The 19,314-nt window shown below is 37.0% G+C and overlaps 1 protein-coding gene across 2 annotated transcripts in view; it reads right to left on the reverse strand.

Annotated features, from left to right (window-relative positions):
* RBBP8 (RB binding protein 8, endonuclease) overlaps positions 1-19,314 on the reverse strand; it is a 79,300-nt gene that overhangs the window by 52,456 nt on the left and 7,530 nt on the right. Inside the window, exons 2-3 of one of the 2 annotated variants that reach the window (XM_081148769.1) lie at positions 10,255-10,380; positions 6,466-6,673 (exon numbers count right to left, since the gene is read on the reverse strand). In XM_081148769.1, the coding sequence (XP_081004895.1) occupies positions 6,466-6,574 (109 nt within the window). In that variant the 5' untranslated portion in view covers positions 6,575-6,673; positions 10,255-10,380. Of the gene's footprint in view, positions 1-6,465; positions 6,674-9,660; positions 9,891-10,254; positions 10,381-19,314 lie in introns of those variants that run through there. The other variant, XM_081148768.1, reaches the window with a different exon arrangement.

Below are 19,314 nucleotides of genomic sequence, written 5' to 3' on the forward strand. Positions count from 1 at the left end.
TCTCATCAGCTCAAATATATATTCAACACCTACTATTCATAAAGCATGTGGATATTAACCAAATATACCAACAACTGCTGTATTACTCCCTTAAAAGTTTTTCAGTGAATATAAACTCACCTGAAAGTGTGAGGGCTATTACAGTATAGTTACAAGGAGTAAATTTAAGAAAATTATATACTATGTAACCTTTGTGTGTTTGACATGTTCTATAATCTGATGAATATGGCATATTGCTCTTATCAAACAGTATATTATGTATTTTCTTGATGCTTCCTCATCATAAAATAGAGGTCTCCTGAAGACCCTGAAACACCAAGAAACATGATTAAATCTGCCAAATATGTTATCCCTGTTAAGAGCTTAAAAGTAAAACTGGCTCAGTTTTAAGTATGTATAAAAATTCTAAAATGACAATGCTGTGGAACATGAAAAACAAGTACGGCTTAGTAAAATAATAAAATGGCAAAAATAAGCCAAGTATAAAACATTACACTGATCACAATATAATAAGCTACATGCATATCTTTTAAAACTAGGAAAGAATAAACAAATGTCATTCTGTAGAATGGTAACTTATTTTTCCTTGCCCAACTTTCTACACTGTTTTCTAAAACTAGAAAATTTTAAGTAAATAGTAGTAGAGTATTTCTGAGTTTTAGACAGATATAGAATTCTGATATTTTCAAATGTGGGGGGCTTTAAAAACTGATATTCAAGAAAATATTCCACTGATCCAGCTTTAAACTATGCAATTCATTCAGATACCATTTACTGATTTTTTACTATGTGCCAAGCACTTTTACCTAAGGGGATATAAAGATGAGTAAGATAGGGACTCTGCATAATAAAAATTTAATGATCGTTTTATAACCAGTTATAAAACAACAGAAAGTAATTATATGAAGGATAAAGAATTTAACCTTATGCTTGGAGATGGCAGAATACTAATTCTCCTCTATCAAATGTTTAATAAAAACTCAAGTACATCTGGTCCTATTTAAATTATTTCAAAATATTGCATTTGCTTCACTTCCAGGTCACAAAGAATAAGCTTTAGCTCGTAGAATAGCTGCTTAAACTTGAAGCCGTTTATTGGTAAACCTATATGCTGGGGTCACAGTATTATAAACCAAAAGGAAGATATTGCAGAATTTGGGAGACATTGTTTATTCCTTCCCAGTTTAAAAACAAGTACATGAAGTTGATCACATTGTTGTTATCGGTGTCAGTGTTACCAAGAGAGACTGTCTTGTAACTGGCTTATTTTTGCTATCATTTCATTATATTATTATATTGTATAACTATTTCCCTAAAGATGATGAATACAATGTCTGCAAAACCTACTTTGTCGTCTTCACTATTATATTCTCAGCAACTGCTACCATCCCAGGCACATAATTTAATAACTTCTTGCTGAATCAATGACTAAACAGTACTCAGAATCCTCTTTCAATGTTTCACACTAGATTTTCTAAGAGAAAATAGTGTAATCAATTGAAGAGCAGGATTAATATAAAATATTTATATTTGTCCCCTGGACATATGATGGAAAGAAAGCAATTTAAAATTAGATCTTTATCACTAACAACAAATTTGAAACTACTCTGAGAAGAAAAAAAATCAATAGAAGCCCTAGCCAGGTTGGCTGAGTGGTTACAGCGTCAGCCTGTGGACTGAAGCGTCCCAGGTTCGATTCTGGCCAGGGGCATGTACCTCAGTTGCAGGCTCAATCCCCAGCCCTGGTCGGGCAACTGCGGGAGGCAACCAATCGATGTGTCTCTCTCACATCGATGTTTCTTTCTCTCTCTCTCCCTTCCACTCTCTCTGAAAAGTAATGGAAGAAATGTCCTTGGGTGAGGATAAAAAAAAAAAGATAAAAAACTACTGGACTATACTTAAGTATTTATAGATGCAATTATGTTAGAGACTTCAAAATAGCTGAGTGGAATACAGGAAAAACAAGACCGGCCATGTACTGACAATGGCTAAAGCTGAGTGATTGGTATATAGTTCATTATACTATTTTCTTTAGTTTTGTATATGTGTAATATTTCCTAAAGTAAAGTCTTAAACTTTAAATTAGAAAAGAACATAGATGAATACACACAAATAATAAAAGTGGTTACCTGTACATGAGGGTGTGGGAGAGGGATAACTTTTCACTGCTTACTTTGTGTTTTGACATTTTTAGAAAAAAAGCTTAAGTTTAAAAAAACAGAAAACAGTTAGTAGCTCCACTGATGTCTGGCTGAACACTACTATACTCTGATTGCATCGGCAATCCTGTATGTTGAAAGGGGTTTATAATGGAAACATGGATCAGAACAATCTATCAAAGAATGAGCATGACAGAGTAATAAAGGATGCAGGTAAAGTAGTGAAGTTGCTTAAAATCCAACCTTTCATAAAATAGATAAATAAATAAATTAATTAACTAAAGAGTTTCTAATGTTTATCTCAGCTAGGACTTCAAAAACTATAATTAAGAAATGAAGACTTTCAGCAAAGTTGCAGGATACAAAGTCAACATGTAAAAATCAGTGGTATTCCTGTAACTCACAATGAACAATCTGAAAAGGAAACGAAGAAAACAATTCCAGCCCTGGCCAGGTAGCTCAGCTTGTTAGAGTATCATCCCAATATGCCAAGGTTGTAGGTTCGATCCCTGGTCAGGGCACATACAAGAACCAACTAATGAATGCATTAATAAGGGGAACAATGAATCTATGTTTCCTCTCTCTCTCAAATCAATAAATAAGAATTAAAAAAACCCAACACCACCAATTCCATTTAAAATAGCATCCAAAAGAATTAGGAATAAGCTTAACCAGGAAGATGAAAGACTTACACAATAAAAACTACAGTGTTGTTGAAACGAATTAAAAACCTAAGTAAATGGAAAGAAACCTCCTGTTCACAGACTTAATATTAAGATGTCAATACTACTCAATGTGATCTACAAATTCAATGTTATCTCCATCAAAATCCCAATGAAAAAAATAAAAATCCCAATGATGTTTTTTGAAGAAATAGAAAAAAATGTGTCCTAAAAATCATATGGAATCTCATGGGACTCTGAAGAGCCAAAACAATCTTGAAAAAGAAGAACAAAGTTGAAGGTCACATACTTCTTGATTTCGAAACCTAATAAAAAGCTAAAGTAATCAAAACTGTGGTACTAGCATAAAGATAGACATACAGATCAATGATATAGAATAGAGCTCAGAAATAAACTCTTGCATATATGATCAAATGGTTTTTGATAAGGGTGACAAAACCATTCAATGGAGAAAGGACAGTCTTTTCAACAAATGGTGCTGGGAAAACTAGATATCCACACGCAAAAGAATGAAGTTAGGCCCCTACCTTACACAGTAGACAAAACTTAACTCAAAATGGATGGATCAAAGACCTAAACATAACAGCTAAAACTATAAAACTCTTAGAAGAAAACATAGGGCAACAGCTTACTGACACTGGGTTTGGCAATGATTTCTGGGATATAACCAGAAGTACAGGCAACAACAACAACAAAGAGATAAATTGGACTATATCGAAATTAAAATCTGTGCATCAAAGGACACAATTAGTAGTAAAAAAGCAATCCAGAGAATGGGAAAAAATATTTCCAAATCATGTTTCTAATAAGAGATTAATATCCAGAATATACAAAGAATTCCTATACCTCAATAACAAAAAAACCAACCTGATTAAAAAATAGGCAAATGTCTTGAATAGACATTTCTCCACAGATATAAAAATGGCAAATAAGTACAGGAAAAGATATTCAACATCACTAGTCATTAAGGAAATGCAAATGAAAACCACAATGAGATACCACTTTACATCCATGAGGAAGGCTACTACCACCAGGAGAGGGAGAGACAGAGGGAGAGGGGGACGGGAGGGGGAGGGGGGAGGGGGGAGGGAGGAGAGAGGTTTACTGAAAGAAAAAAAGAAAGGAAAAGAAAGAAAAACAGAAAATAACAAATACTGGGAAGAATATAGAGAAATAGAAACCCTTATGCATTGTAGGGGGAAGGTAAAACAATGTACCCATAAGGGAAAACAGTATGGAAGTTAGAACTGCTGTATGATTCAGCAATTCAATTTCTGTGTATACACCCCAAATAACTGAAAGCAAAGTCTTGAAGAGATATTTGTATATCCATGTTCATAGCAACATTATTCACAATAGCCAAAAGATGAAAGCAGCCCAAATGTCCACCAGTGGATGAATGGATAAGCAAAATATGGCATATACATACTATGGAATATTATACAATCTTAAAAAGAAAGTTAATTCCGCAATATGCTACAACATGGATGAACCTTGAGGACATTGTATTAAGTAAAATGAGCCAATCATAAAGAAGACAAATACTGCATGATTCCACTTATATGAGGTACATGGAGTAGTTAAAACCAGACACCAAAAAGTAAAATAGTGGTTGCCAGGGGCTGGAGGGAGGAGTGGACAGGGAGTTATTGTTTAGTGGGTATAGAGTTTCAGTTTCACAAGATGAAAAGTTATAGAGATGGATGGCTAGTGATGACTACACAACATTACGAGTATATTTAATACCACTAAACTGTACACTTAAAAAATGGTTAAGATGTTATATTATGTATGTGTATTTCATGACAATTTTTCTTAAAGTATTTCCACTCCTCCCCCTCACCAAAAAAATCAAAAGAATTTTCTAAGATTTCCTAAACATTTAAATTTTTTCATATTATTATTTTGGTCATTCTTTCTGTTTCCTCCAAGAAATTAGGAGTTTAAAAAAAAACCGCAAAGGAGATTATAAGTAATCTGTATGTGAAATATCAGTTACAACCTTTTGGTAGTAATCCACCATCTCTAGCTCGGAGTTGATAGTACATAATAGTTGCTGCTTCAGAATGATAGCAACAGCTAACACATATATTGCTTACTATGGGCTAGACATTGTTCCACATGCGTTCCATGTATTAAGCTACTTAATATAATACGAGGTAGCTATTACTAGTATCTTTATTTTATAGATAAGGAATGTGAGACACTATAAAGTTAAATAACTTGCACAAGGTCACCACCTCTATTCAAGTGGTGGATATGGCTTTTGAATATTGGTAGTCTAGATGGAGAATTCATGGATTTAAGCATCGCATCACATGGCTTCTTTTTTAGCATAGCACTACTCCCATCCACTTGCTATCAATGAAAGTAGTCACTCAAGAGGAAAGTTTTAGACTTAATCCTAAAGACAAAGCATGATGGGAAGGCATAATGACAATCCTGCCTTCAGCATAGTACATGCTAGTTAATAAGACTTAATTCAATTATAAAACCTGGCCTATCAGTAAACCACCCACTCTACCCCCAACACACACACCTGTTCTTCCTTTATATTCTCAGAAAAAATGGTACACTACAAAATCTCTTAAAACTAAGACCGTATATGATTCATTTTTACTCACAAGGTCTGGCACATAGTAAGTGTCCCCAAAAACATTTCTTGAACAATTATCTCCAAGTACACTGGCACTTGCAAGGATACTTCTGGGGTTCATATTTCAGAACCCATTAATTTCTCAGTACATTTATCATGAGGTTTTGCCAAAAACTAAATGTACCATGGGCTAAATGTGCCATGAGAAAGTTCCAACACAGAACCACATACTATACTTCAGATTCAGGTGGATTACGTTTTAATGGCACTCTGATATAATGTTAAAACTATGAAGTAATATAGAATTAAACCAATGGTTGCAAGAAACAAATATAATACGAAGTATTTCCCACACATGAGAAAAATGTATTACATTAAAGTCACAGAATTAGATAGGTATATTAAAGCTTAATATCAAACCTTGAGTTTAGCTTTAATAGAAAATTTTTTTATATGGAATACACTTTAACACAGTCATAAATAATATTTATATACTCATTCTAACCATGACTGCTCAATCATCTGCTCACTAACTGTACTTCATATAAACCTTTTAAGCTCTTATTTCATTACACTGTAATGATCTGTTCGTATGACTCTTTCTCTATTAGACTGCAGGATCTTTGAAGGCAAACTCATTTACTTTAGTATCTCAGTACTGGTAGCAAAGATTTCTCAAATGAATTAATTAAGTTTAGAGGTTATGTAACTTGGCTGAGATCACAGAGCAAGTAGATAAATGAAATCAGAATTCAAATCCAGATCTTCAGTCAAAAAATGTTATGCCCTTTCCATCGTATTATACATATTACCGCAAGTAACTACAAATTGTGCAAGAGCTCCACACTGTAGCAGTTGTCTGTAGTTGAAAAGCTACAACTTAACCATAAAAGTGATTCACAAAAAATTACAATAGTAACTAAGGTCCCTTAAAAATGAGATCTTTGAACTGTCAGACAAAATTAGTTATAATTATTACAGTCCCAGCACAATACTGTTGTGCTAAGTACTGGAGAAAAGATTTTACCTTGTACTTCTTTATCATGATACTCCTTTAGTTTTGTCCAAAGATCCTTAAAGTCATTAGATGTATCTGTAGGATTAGGACTTCCACAACTGCTTCCAGAGACGTTCATCTTGCTTTAAGATGCTCCACACTTCTATTTGCCTAATGTTTTCTGACCTTTTCTGTTACATTATATAGGTATGTAGTTATCTTTGGACAGCTGAAATACCTGAAACGACAGATTGCAACATAAATGAATCCTGCATTTACCTTTATGTAATATGAGACCAGCCAGTTGTTCTCAAGTTTTCCTTATTTACCTATAATCAATAACTTTGAGAATTTGGGGGGGAGGAAGGAAAGATGATTATGGTGAGAAAAGCCCTGATTTTAGTAATCTAGTTAAGCTAAATTTTCAGGCAAATTTTCTCTTATTCCTCCTAGAAAAAAGTAACTACCTAAATTATGTTAAATTGAAAGGATTCTAATATAGAAAAGCTTGTAATCATTCTTGGTCAGTATTGATACACCATTCTAAAAGAATTTATTGCTTTTTAAACTTTTCAGTTGATATAGAATGCAACAATATATTGAACCCAAAACTGAAAAAACATTCTAAAATATTCTTGACTTAACACTCACATATATACATACATCTATATACATACAAACACACAAGTTATAAGTACCAAGAAAGATGACTGATGTATTAACACGAGTATCTGAATAGCTTTCTCATGTAATCAGTGAGCAAGATACAGACACAGCAAAGATTTGTGAACCCAGAAACATTTAATAACAAGGCAACTAGAGTAAAGCTATTTTGTGCCTCTCTCAGAGCAAAGGTGAAAAAGTTGATTATTTGTATAGCCCTTGAAGGAAGCAACAGATTATTAAGAAGTTCAAGTGAATTAATAAATATTTTAATGTGTTCTTAAACTGAAGTCATTAACTAGCTACCACTATAAAAGTCAAATGATTAACAAGTCTATTAAACCTCGCATCTGGCTCCTTAGCCATGCCTTATTAACAAGTATCCAAACTGATACAAGGGTCTCCATTTCTTGAGGTCACTAATGAATAAGCTAAAAGAAGCAGTGACATTTCTAAAGTGAGCAAGATGATGTGTGAATCCACTTGGTAAATTGTAAAGTACTAGAGCCCTGGCCAGGCAGCTCAGTTGTTTTGTTTAGAGTGCTGACCCCAATATGCGAAGGTTATGTGTTGGATCTCCGGTCAGGGCACATACAAGCAACCAATGAATGCATCAATAAGTGAAACAGATCTATGTCTCGGTCTCTAAAAATCAATTGATAATAAAAAAATTTGTTTAACTGTAAAGTACTACAAAAAACACTTTAAGTTTTCAAAAATTGTGCTTATACTTTTGTTGAGACAATCAGTGAAAACTGAACATAGACTGGATTTTAGAGAATATTAGGGAATTATTTTTAATTTTCTTGGGTATGATAACGATGTGGTCATGTTAAAAAAAAAAAAAAAAAAGTCCTTTATCTGTTAAAAAAGATATATACTGAGGTGTTCACTGGTAAACTGACATATTCTCTGAGATTTGCTTTAAAATAATCCAGCTAAAATGAACGAAAAAATGGATGTTGGATGGAAGATGAAACAAGAAGGGCTGAACTTTGATAATTATTGAAGCTGGGCAATGGATGGGTGGGTATATGAGGGGGTTCATAATTCTAATGTCTCTCTTGTGTACATTTATTATTTCCATAATGCCGTTTTTTAAAATTGGGACTGGGTGCATTGCATTAGTACAGTTTTATTTCCAAAGAGACTTGTATTCTAGCATTTCTTAACCCTAAAAGAGAAATGAATGGACCTATACTACTGTCAATAAAAGCCGTCACTTATTAAAGTGTTCACTATATACCAAGAATCATGATGTTTTATATTCATTTATTATCCTAATTTCCAGAACAACTCTATAAAACAGTTACTATTATTAATTTCATTTTAGAGTTGGAGAAACAGGCTTAAGGGATGAAGTGACTTCTCCAAGGTCACAGCTGGAACTCAAGTTGTGATGCCAATAACTACAACATACTGCTAAGTACCCAAAAACAGGTGAATTAATTATTTCTATTAAGGAAGCAGTGTAGAACAGTTTTAGTTACTTTAATGAATTTAAAATGCACAGTATTGCCCGGTCGGGCGTGGCTCAGCGGTTGAGCGTGGACCTAGGATCCAGGCGATGGGGGTTCGATTCCCAGTCAGGGCACATGCCCGGGTTGTGGGCTCGATCAATCACTCTCTCATCATTGATGTTTCTGTCTCTCTCCCTCTCCTGTCCTCTTTATGAAATCAAAAAAGATATACTTTAAAAAAAATGCACAGTATTAAATAATTTAAAACCAATAGTGTAAAAAAGTGTCATTTAAGAAATGTATCTTCAGGGGTAATAAAAAAGTTCTTCTCCCACATACAAACAAACAATCAGTATCAAACTTGCCAATTCTGGCTCACAGAACCATCTCCATCCGATCCCGCACGCCCAGCACTTTTCGTAGGCATCTCTCTCCGCAAGGAACCGTTATTCACTGAACGCTGGTGCGCGCTACACCCTCCGCAATGTGCACCTCGCCGCTCAAGGTGCATTGTGGGCTCCCGGGCGCGAGGTCACGGGATACATTTCCGCGCATCCCGTGGCCGTGCGAACCACCACACTGAAGGCGCTCGAGAAAATATTTCCTGTCACACCACACGCATCCTCGCATAAGGAAGGCAGGCTCTCACATAAGAGGCGCGCCCCGAGTCACGCGGGAGCCCTAAATTGAGCAGGGACTTTGAGGGGTGCTCTTACTAGCAAGGCAGAAGTCCACAGGCTGCCTTTCCCAGGCGCCTCAGCCAGAGACTTCAAAGGCTAACCACCCGACTGGCGCGGAAAGCGCAGGGACAACGCCCGCGCCGGGAGGAAGCCTGCGCATGCGCGGGGCGGGCCCAGCGCCGGGGGAGGCTGCTCCAAAGCTTGCGCGGGAGACCGAAAAACAGGAGCGCCGGCCTGTCCTCTCTCACCTCCTGCCAACTGTAGCCCGGCCCCAGCCTACTTACTGCTACTCAGCCCCAGAACCGTACGGCCACCCCCACCCCGAGGGCCAAGTGCCTTCGCTCAGCGCACAGCTCCAGACCGGAAGTGACCTCTAGGACCCAGCGCTCCGGGTCGGGGGGGGAAAAAGAGGTTCCACTTACTCACGGCTTCCAAGATTGCCTCGGGAGTCTCGAAAGCCCCGGCAGGGAGGCGGGCACGCTCCCGGTCTGCGAAGAGAAGCGCGCTTGCTTTCCTCCTCTCCCTCACTAACTTGCCAAACGCCCAGCTGGAAAGCGAGCCCCTCAGGGCAGCCCGCGCTTTCCGGGGGTGGGGGAGGGCCCGAGGGCCGCCGGCCGGGCTCGGAGCGGCCGGGCCCGCCCCTCCGGGAGCCGCCGCGACGTCACGCGGGCGTTCCTGGGAGTTCACGCCCCTCCCTCCCGCCTCGTCGTGAGGCGGGCGCCCTCCGCCCTAGGGCGGCGGAGTGGGGTCCTCCCCGCGGCCCACCGCGCGGGCCGGAGACTGAGGAGCGGGGCGCCGCCCGCCGCGTGGCAGGGAGCAGCGGTTCCAGGAGCTGGCGACCGCCGCGGCGTATTTGGGACGCCCCGAGCCGTTCTGTTTGGGAAGTTTCAATTCCTTGGTGTCTCGCGAAAGTTACAGATGCGTCAGAGTTAAGCACGTTTCAGGGAAAGCGTCTGAGTGGCCTGTACCAAATGGAAAGTTAACATTAACCGATGAGGGAAGGGACACGGATTTACCTCACGCAGTCCTCTGCCGTGTGGCTGTTACTGCGGTTCAGTGATGTGACCTGGCAGGACGGGGTGGCGGGGCAGAGCAGCGCGATGTCTCCGTTGCTGAGGCTAAGTGGGAAGTTTCTGGAGAACCTGAAATGAGGAGGAAGTCAGCGTTATTTGTTGGAGCAAGATATTAGGTAATATATTTTTTACTGATTAAAGAAAAAATTTTTTCCCAGTCAGAGGGGAAGAGAGAGCGCGCAGGAGAGACATGGGTTTCGTTGCCCAGCCCTCGGTGCGTGCGTTCGGCTGGTCCAGGTGTGCGCCCCGTCGGGGCCAGCCGCCGCCGCGGGGCGTGCGGGTGGCCGCTCTGACCCGCTGCGCGCCGGGGCCGGGGCATATTATTTTTTTAAATCAACATTTCCGGTGGCTGATAACATTCAAACTGTTAGGACGTTTTAGGAGTAGAAATTCTACACCTGAAGTTGAAGGAAATCAGCTGTAGACTAGAATCACAGTATCTGTGAAACCGGTTAAATTCTCTTCTGTAATATTTCTAAGACCCGGGAGGAAGAACAGAGGACAATATTATAAACCTTAAAAGGTTCAGTAGTAGTTAGAAAGTAAAAAATAGAAAATGTAAAAGTAATTTTTTCCGATCACTATCGATCTTAAGGAATGAATATCACAGGTCACGTCTTGGGCTTGAACGGGACGGGACGTCCCTGTACCATTCTAGCAACGCCGTAGGAGCTGTGGGATCTTTAAAGAGGAGGGCTGCTGAACCGTCACTGCCCCGGTACAGGAACCACCATTCACTTCCAAATTTTGTAAGACTGACTAGTTCATAACACTTTTAGAGAAAATGGGTGAAAAATTGACCATGCCATTTTTAATACAACGTAGGAGGCATAATTGCTTGTGTAAATGTTTATAATGGAAATGGAGAGTTGTGTTACTAATGGAAAGAACCTGTAATCAGTTTGCCTTTTAATGGCACATGGAAAGGACAGTGTACTTGTGGTCCAAAGAAAAACTATCATAACTGAATGAACTAACCTGTTCCTCTGGCCTCTGCCATTGAGAATCGTCCTTGGCTCCTTATCCCTTAGCCCCCTTATCCAATCTATCACCAAGTCCTGTCAATTCTACTTACCAGGTGTCTCCCAAAGCCATCCCCTTGTCTTCATTGCTACCCCCGTATTCCAAGATACCATTATCTCTTACCTAGTCTACTGTCCGTATCCACCCAACCAACAACCCCGCCTATACCCTTCTCTTCACTAGTGTTCAGAAAAAATTTTGAGCATCTATTATCAATTCATGTATATATTTAAATTTTAAATTGTATACATGTATTGCTGAAAAATGGTATATAGTCTAATGAGTAAGTTACCGGCTCTGGAGTCAGACATCCTGGCTTTGAATCCTGCTCCAGTACTTCCTTACCAAGTGACCTTGGGCTGATTTCTTAACCTCTGTCTCATTTTTCTTACCTGTAAGTTGAGGATACTAATAGTACCAGCCTCACGGAGTTATGAAGAGTAAATGAGTTAATAAACTGCTTAGTAGAGTGTTCAGATACATAGTATGTGTTCAAGAAAGAGCTAGCCCTTAATACATCAGAGCTAGTACATGATGACTATTACAACACTTTTTTAAAGGATGAGAAAATATTAAAATCTAGTATCTTCTCCCACCTTAAATTTTGCCCACTGTGAGACCACTTCTCTATGCTATAGCTACTATAATTTTTAAAAATAAGTCTGATAATGGCACTATGCTGCTTAAACCCCTTCAGTGGCTTATTGTTACTCTTTGAAGAAAGCCCTTTTGAACTGCCTCTACTACCTCCCCAGGTTCATTTCCAAACATTTTCTGCCCTGTGGCCTCACTGGCCTCTGAGTCCCAGGGCTCTGCATGCTGTTGCCTCTGGAATTCTCAAATAAACCTACCCACACCCTTTGCCTAGTGATTGCTAATCCTTTTACCTTGTTTTCATAGTCTCTTCTATTAGATACTCTTATAGCTCTGTGTACCTTCCCATCTTACATTTATTACAATTTAAATTATTTTTTAATTAATCTGTTCTCTCCACTAGCCTGTACGTTTTCTTGAGGTCAAGACCTTTTTATCGCCAGAAACTAACTCAGTGCTTGCCGTAAAGTTAAGTACTCTGTGGATAAATGAATTGGGCATCCCTTGAGGAATTCCTATTTTTCATGTAAGTGGAGAAAATCTTTGAATCCCTTCTTAGCTTTTCCTTATTTTGAACCTTTTGTAATACTGGGTTTCTCATTTTTTATGGCTTAGAACAATGCTTCCCAAGCTTTTTCAGTACTTAGTAAATGAATACTTGTATTATATTGTGATAAAAAGATGAAGCTGCCTTCATTCAGAGGCAACAGAAGCTGTAACTCCAGCCACCCCAGGCCAGTGCTGCCATCTTGAGGGCTGGGATTTTACTGTCCCAGCATACTTAAAACCCAGTGGAGACTTAGGATGCTTGTTTAAAAATTGCCTGGTGAAATGGTTAAAATGATGAATGTTATATTATGTACATTTAACTACAGTAAGAAAAATTGTGTGGTAGCAGTGAAAGTTCTAGGATCCTTGCAACTGTAGAATTTTGAAACTATAGATTTTAAGCCATGTTACAACTGAAACTATTGATTCTACAGTCTGCTTAACTCTTACAGGTGGGTAGCTGAGGGTTGTGAAGGTTAAAATCACATAATAGGTTAGACTGATATTGCTAAAATTACATGTTTTCACACCTCATGTCGGGCATCAATTCATCCTTAAAATAGCCTTTGTTCAGCTCCTTCTGTTTCCTTTGCTGTTTCCTTCCAAACCTTTACTATTTTTCTCAAACCTCTCTATAATATTTTCACTCGCAGCAGATGCCCTAGCCTTCTGGTTACACAAAATATTTGGGCTCAACAGTGATCTTCCTGGACTCCCCATTTCCTTTCTCAGTCCTGTGAATTAGGTAATACCATTTTGCAAGTAAAAAATGAAACCCAAATTCAATTGCTTCTCACCCCCTTTTTTGCATCCACCCTGGACCAAGATCATCTCAAACTTCTTCTGCAGCAATACCCCCCCCCTTTTTTTTTTTTAAATCAACTATCTTTTTACTTCACTGTTTTTCCCTTGCAGTGTATTGTCCACAGTAGTCAGTGTGGTCCTTTTGAACCTGTCAGTACATGATGCTGCTCTGCTCAAAACATCCAGGGTCTTCTCATTTCCTTAGAATAAAATCAAACCCTTTTCCATGGAGTCAGGACAAGTCAACCACTCTATTTGACTGTTACCTTCTAAATATAGTTTGTTTGTTTGTTTGTTTGTTTTAGAGAGAGAAAGAAACATCAATCAGTTGCCTCCCGAACGCACTCCGATGGGGGATGGAACCCCCAACCTGGGTATGTGCCCTGGTTGGGAATAGAACCTGCCACCCTTCTGTGTACAGGAAGACCAACCAACTGAGCCACATCAACCAGGTCTAAATATAGTTTTGAATTACAGTAGTGCTTTCCTTTCCATCCTCACACTCATTACTCTAGTTTAGGCCCTGATATTTCTTACCTACACTACAGCCTTCTTGCTTCAAGTCTTGTCACCTTAATCCAGTCTCCACACAGCTGCCAGAGATTTAAATTATTATTTCTGATCCTGGGGCTGTCACGCTTAAAACCCTTCAGGACCCTCCCTTGCCTAAAGGTGAAAATTCAGTCCCTTTAAAATGTCACAGGAGGCCTTTCTAGCCTTGCACACTCTCTACCCCTAACCTCACCCTTTCCCTCTGTCAGTAGAAAACTGCTTTCCTTCCTCCCTCCCCTTTGCTATTTCATTGTTTTGGCTCATATAATCTTCTTTTGGAATTACCTCCACTCAGATCCTTGATATTTTACCTTTTTACTTATCCTTTAAGACTCAGCTTAGGTGGTACTGCTACCAGGAGGCTAACCTAACATCTTTCTTCACCTTTCTTTCCTACCCCCTTCCAGAAATAGCCCTCCTTATTCTCCCATACTCCTGAATGTGTATCTTTAGCACTGCACTTAACACCATTATACTGTAACTATTTTTATATCATTTATCTTTTCCAACTAGGCTGTGGGTGATTCTTTGACAGCAAAGAAGGTTCTTCCTTTATTCTTCTCAGCATTTCAGTTCTTACTAGAGAGTCTTAGCACAGCAGTATCCAGTAGAACCACATATATAATTTAAAAGTTCCTCGTAGCCACATTTAAGAAAGTAAAAAGAAACAGGTGAAATTAACTTAATATATTTTATTTAATTAAATTTATCTAAAATAGCCCTGGCCAGGTTACTCAGTTGGTTAGAGCATCGTTTCCATATGCCAAGGTTGCCAGTTTGATCCCTCGTCAGGGTACCTACAAGAATCAACCAATGAATGCATAAATAAGTGGAATAACGAATCAATGTTTCTCTCTCTCAAATCAATAAGTTAAAAAAAATATCTAAAATATTATTTCAACATGTAATCAAAATAAAGATTTACTGAGACTTTCTACATTCTTTTTCTTTGTACTGATTCTTAAAAATCTGATGTGTATATTATCTTTACAGCACATCTCAATTTGGATTGGCTGCATTTCAAGTGCTCACACCCACTTGTGGCTAGTGGCTACTGTATTAAACCGCACAAACCTAATATGTATAATGAACAAATGAGGTTATGTGATTTATCTGAAGAAGCAGGGTAGAGCTGGGACTGGGACAAGGATATCTGATTCCTAGTCTAAGTTATTTCTATTCTTGGTGTTAGGCATTTCCCATCTCTCTCTCACTCCTCACCTCATTCCATCCCCCACCCCCAGCCCCCAGCATTGAGAGCCTGTATCTTCAGGCGAAAATTTAAAAGTAAGTAGTCAAACCCATTATAAATATTTACATCATACTGTTCAGTTGCTTTAAGAATAAGACAAAATAACTATTTTAAGAATAAGACAAAAGGCTGAGATAAAGGATAAAAGAAAATTATGTTAACTGTCAACATTTGTGTCAACTGGAACACTTCGTTTAATTTTTTAAAAGTTGTTTACAGTAATTACTAAGTGTTGTTTGGGGGTAGGCATATACATCTATTAAATAATCTTGCCCCAAGTGCCAAAATGTCTTGTTTATGATTTGAGTTGATGGTGCTTAGATCCAGTTAGGTTGAACAGTTTTAAAATTGTTTTAAAAGATAAATTCAACATTCATAAAGGGTGTCAGTATCACACTTTTTATTTTATTTTGGCAGTCTTAGGCAGTCATTAAAGTGCCATAATACACATTAAAGATTATACATGGCTTTCCAATTAGAAAAATTAGCCTAATGTAGTCTGGCCAACTTCCAACTTATATAAAGGAGCTTCATTTATTTTGATTTTTACTATGGCTACATATATACTTTCTTCATTTCCTTTTATAAACTATTAAAGTAGTTTTATGTTTGTGTTTCTAAATATCATTCACTTAGCTACTTCATTTCATATCAGTAATGGGCAAAATGTTACTAGATAGGTACTTGGCCCAATTTAGGGACTATCTTTTTATATTTGGTAAAGAGTACAGTATACTATAAAATTCCCTAGTTGCCTAGGTTTAAATGATGGTGAGCTGATCAAGAATGTTAATGATGTTATTGCAAAATAATTTATTATCAATGGAAAGGGACATCTTTTTCAGGTCATCCATTTATATAATACAGTGGCTGCTTGGGCAGTATTTCATACCTATGCATATAGGTTTATGAAGCCCAGGACTTTTGTTAGACAGTTAGCTTTGTCATTTATAGGATTGGCATTAACACTTAACACTGCCAGTTAAACACTGGCATTTATAAGAATCTCAGAGATGATAAAAGAATTTAACAGTGATCACTAGACTATAGAGTAAAAACGGGGATTTTACTTTGAGAATCTTGAAAGACTAATCTTTACCTTTATATAGTAAATATAGTACTATACTGCATTGTCCTATGTACATATGTATAATGCTACCATGATGGAAGCTGTGGGAACAATATTTATTTACAATAATGTAAATAAAAAATGTAATGAAGGGTTAACTGTAGGAACAAGTCACTTTGAGTCTATTAATTAAAGCATTCCTTGATAGATTCACAAGAGTACACGTTTAACATTCATTGCCTTGTCTGCTTCTAATAAAATAATGGTTCACACCTTAAATGGTAATTTTTCCATCTATGAATTGATAAATTTCTTCACTGCTGGCAAATAGTTGTGATTTTTAATGTATTCATGCCTTCCAAATTACAGATATGATATGTCTTCAAACAAGCTCACTAGCTCCCTCCTCCCCCCCAGTTTTTCCCTATTCTAACTATACTTGAGAAAAATAGACTGTTTAAATATTGGATTTGTGCTTTTCATAATCCAGATATTAGTCTAAGGTTAAGGCAGCTTTGATAGTTACTTTTCAAAAAATGCTTTATGTCCAGAATTCTTAGAGACCTTCAGTTTAAGCCAATACTTTTCCATTTTACTTAAGTTATAATCAGAAATATTAGAAATATATAGTGAAATTAAATTATGCTTTAATTCACTTCACGCCCTTGGTGACAATTTGTGTTTGTAATGACTTTTTTAACTATAGTTTTTACAAACTGTTTTTATGGATGGTAAGACTGATATAAATAGACTTCCTCTTCCCATATCTAGTATGCTTCTTATATAAAGAACCATATGCCCTCAGTTACCAGCAGCAGTTAATGTCTGTTGTTCTGGCTAATTATTAATAGGGATCCTGTTTACTCTAAAAAAATGTTCTGCTTTGGTTATAAATCATATGATCAGAAGCTTTAAGGAATTTGAGGTATAAACTAATACAAAAAGGTCATTTTTTAAAATGACCTTTTGTAGTCAGGAGTATTTCCTTCTCAACTGTGTATAGACCTATCTAAACTCTTCTTAAAAAATATTATGGTATAGATAGTATAAGCCATAATATTATTTGATTTATTGATAGTACTCTGAAATTCCAGAATTTAGAAGTGGTTTGTTTAATATGGATAGGAAATGGATTCAAGAACAATTAGTGATGGTAAAATACAAAGTACTTTTCCTACATATCTTCTCTTTTGAATCTAAAAATGACTGTGTCATAAAAGTAGAACAGGTACAGTTTTCACCTTTCCACAGAAGTTGAGAAATTAGGTGGTTTGACTAGCATTATATGTAAAAACTAGTAGATAAATTGACCCAAGACTTCAAACCAAATCTTCTGGCTATATATCCTACATCTAAGCTCTCTGCAGTACGCCCTACTATTTTTGAGTAGTAAAATATATTTAAAACTTATCATGTGCTTTTCAATTTTTTAATTTAGAAAGTGTTTTTGAGAAAATAACCAAATAAAGTTTCTGAATTTTGATAAAAAATCCCTATCACCTACAGGCTATTTGCAGTTCTAGTACATTTTTCTGTTTACTTCAGAAAGCTTTACATTTTATGAGGCTACTAAAAGGACTTTTAAATGTTATAGCAATTTAATTTAAGTCATAATGAGAATAGAAAAATTAACTGGGCTCTCTCAGGGTTGGAGTGAAGCACCTATTATATTGGCCATTTTTTACATTTTTTTGCATTAATAATTGTATTTCTTAGTAATTATGGCACACATGCTTTTTTACTTGCCTTATAATAGGTATGGACATTTAAGAGATGAATATAAATTGACTTCTAATGGAATTAACAAATGTGTTTATATTAGCCTTTCCCAGCTCCAAGTTGTGGATTCTTCTATGTAGTACATTTAAAATAGATTAAAATAGATTAAAGGGCCTTGAATTATGTTGTAACCTCAGAAGGGTCCAGAGCAGGAAGTGCTCCAAAAAATTGTGACTGTGTTTTACAATCAGTGATGACAAACAGCCATATTCCCAGTGTACGGCAAGTCCTCAGCTAGGAGATAGGACCAGGGTTTAAGCTCTGGCACCGTCTTTCATTATCTGTATGTTTCCTAGACAAGTCCTATTTCCTCAACTGAAAAATGAGTGTATTCAGACTTACTGTGTCCAAAGGGGTTGTAAAAATGAAATAATATATGTGAAATTCCTTAGAGAAGTCTTCATAGAAGTCTGCAGCAGCATGTCTATTGGGAGCGAGCAGAGTGGTAGAAGAACCTTGCCTATTGGAAGCAGAAAGCATATGCAAAGGTTCTGCTGTGGGGAATCATTGTGAATTCTGCAAACTGTAAGTATATAGTAATGTATTTGTATAGGTTGCTATTGGAAAATCAGCAGAAACTCCGCTTAATTGGTTTGATGAATTCTAATTTTAATTGTAATCCTATTGAGCAAGTAATTTAACTTCCCTATACCTTAGTTGTTTATCAGTAATATGAAGATAATAATATACATCTTGGGTATTTCACAGAATTACTGATAGGACTGAATGATCATATGTTGTATCCAAACAGTGTAAGAAACTATCATTAAATCATAGATAGAATTAAGAGCTACAGCTAATCATAGAGATCTCTTCAATTGCTAGTTATATAATTATAGTGAATGTTGAATTGCTATGTAAATTGTGAGACATTTATAATTATAGAAGGGGTTAAATTACAATTTGTTAAGTGCTTTTACATATCTTACTTGATTCACATAATTAAGTTTAAATAAATCAGGTATTATTATTGTATTGTTATTTCCATTTTATTCCAAGGGACTTTACATCTAGCCCAACTGCAAAATTGCATTGGAAGGAAAAAATAATTTATTTGTTTACGTCAGAAATTGGTGGTTTTAAGAAATCATTTAACAGAGATTTATGATAAACTCAGATTCAAGTCCAAGAAAGGAAGTGTTGGTATCAAGTTGATTGTGATCTGAGCTAATTTAATGAAGATCTGAGTATATTGATTCTTTCTTTTGAAAATAGTATTTGTTATTATTGGGCTTTGTTCAGCAGTGTGTATCTACACTTTTTCTTATTTCTAGGCACCTCTTCAGTGTGATTTCCCTATTTCATCCTTATCAATACATTGGCTTATTTAACCACCTTCTAAGAAAGAGGGTTATTTTTTAAAACTCAAATACTAATTATT

The sequence above is a fragment of the Miniopterus schreibersii genome (assembly GCF_964146895.1).
Source record: "Miniopterus schreibersii genome assembly, chromosome: 10".
Taxonomy (NCBI): domain Eukaryota; kingdom Metazoa; phylum Chordata; class Mammalia; order Chiroptera; family Miniopteridae; genus Miniopterus; species Miniopterus schreibersii.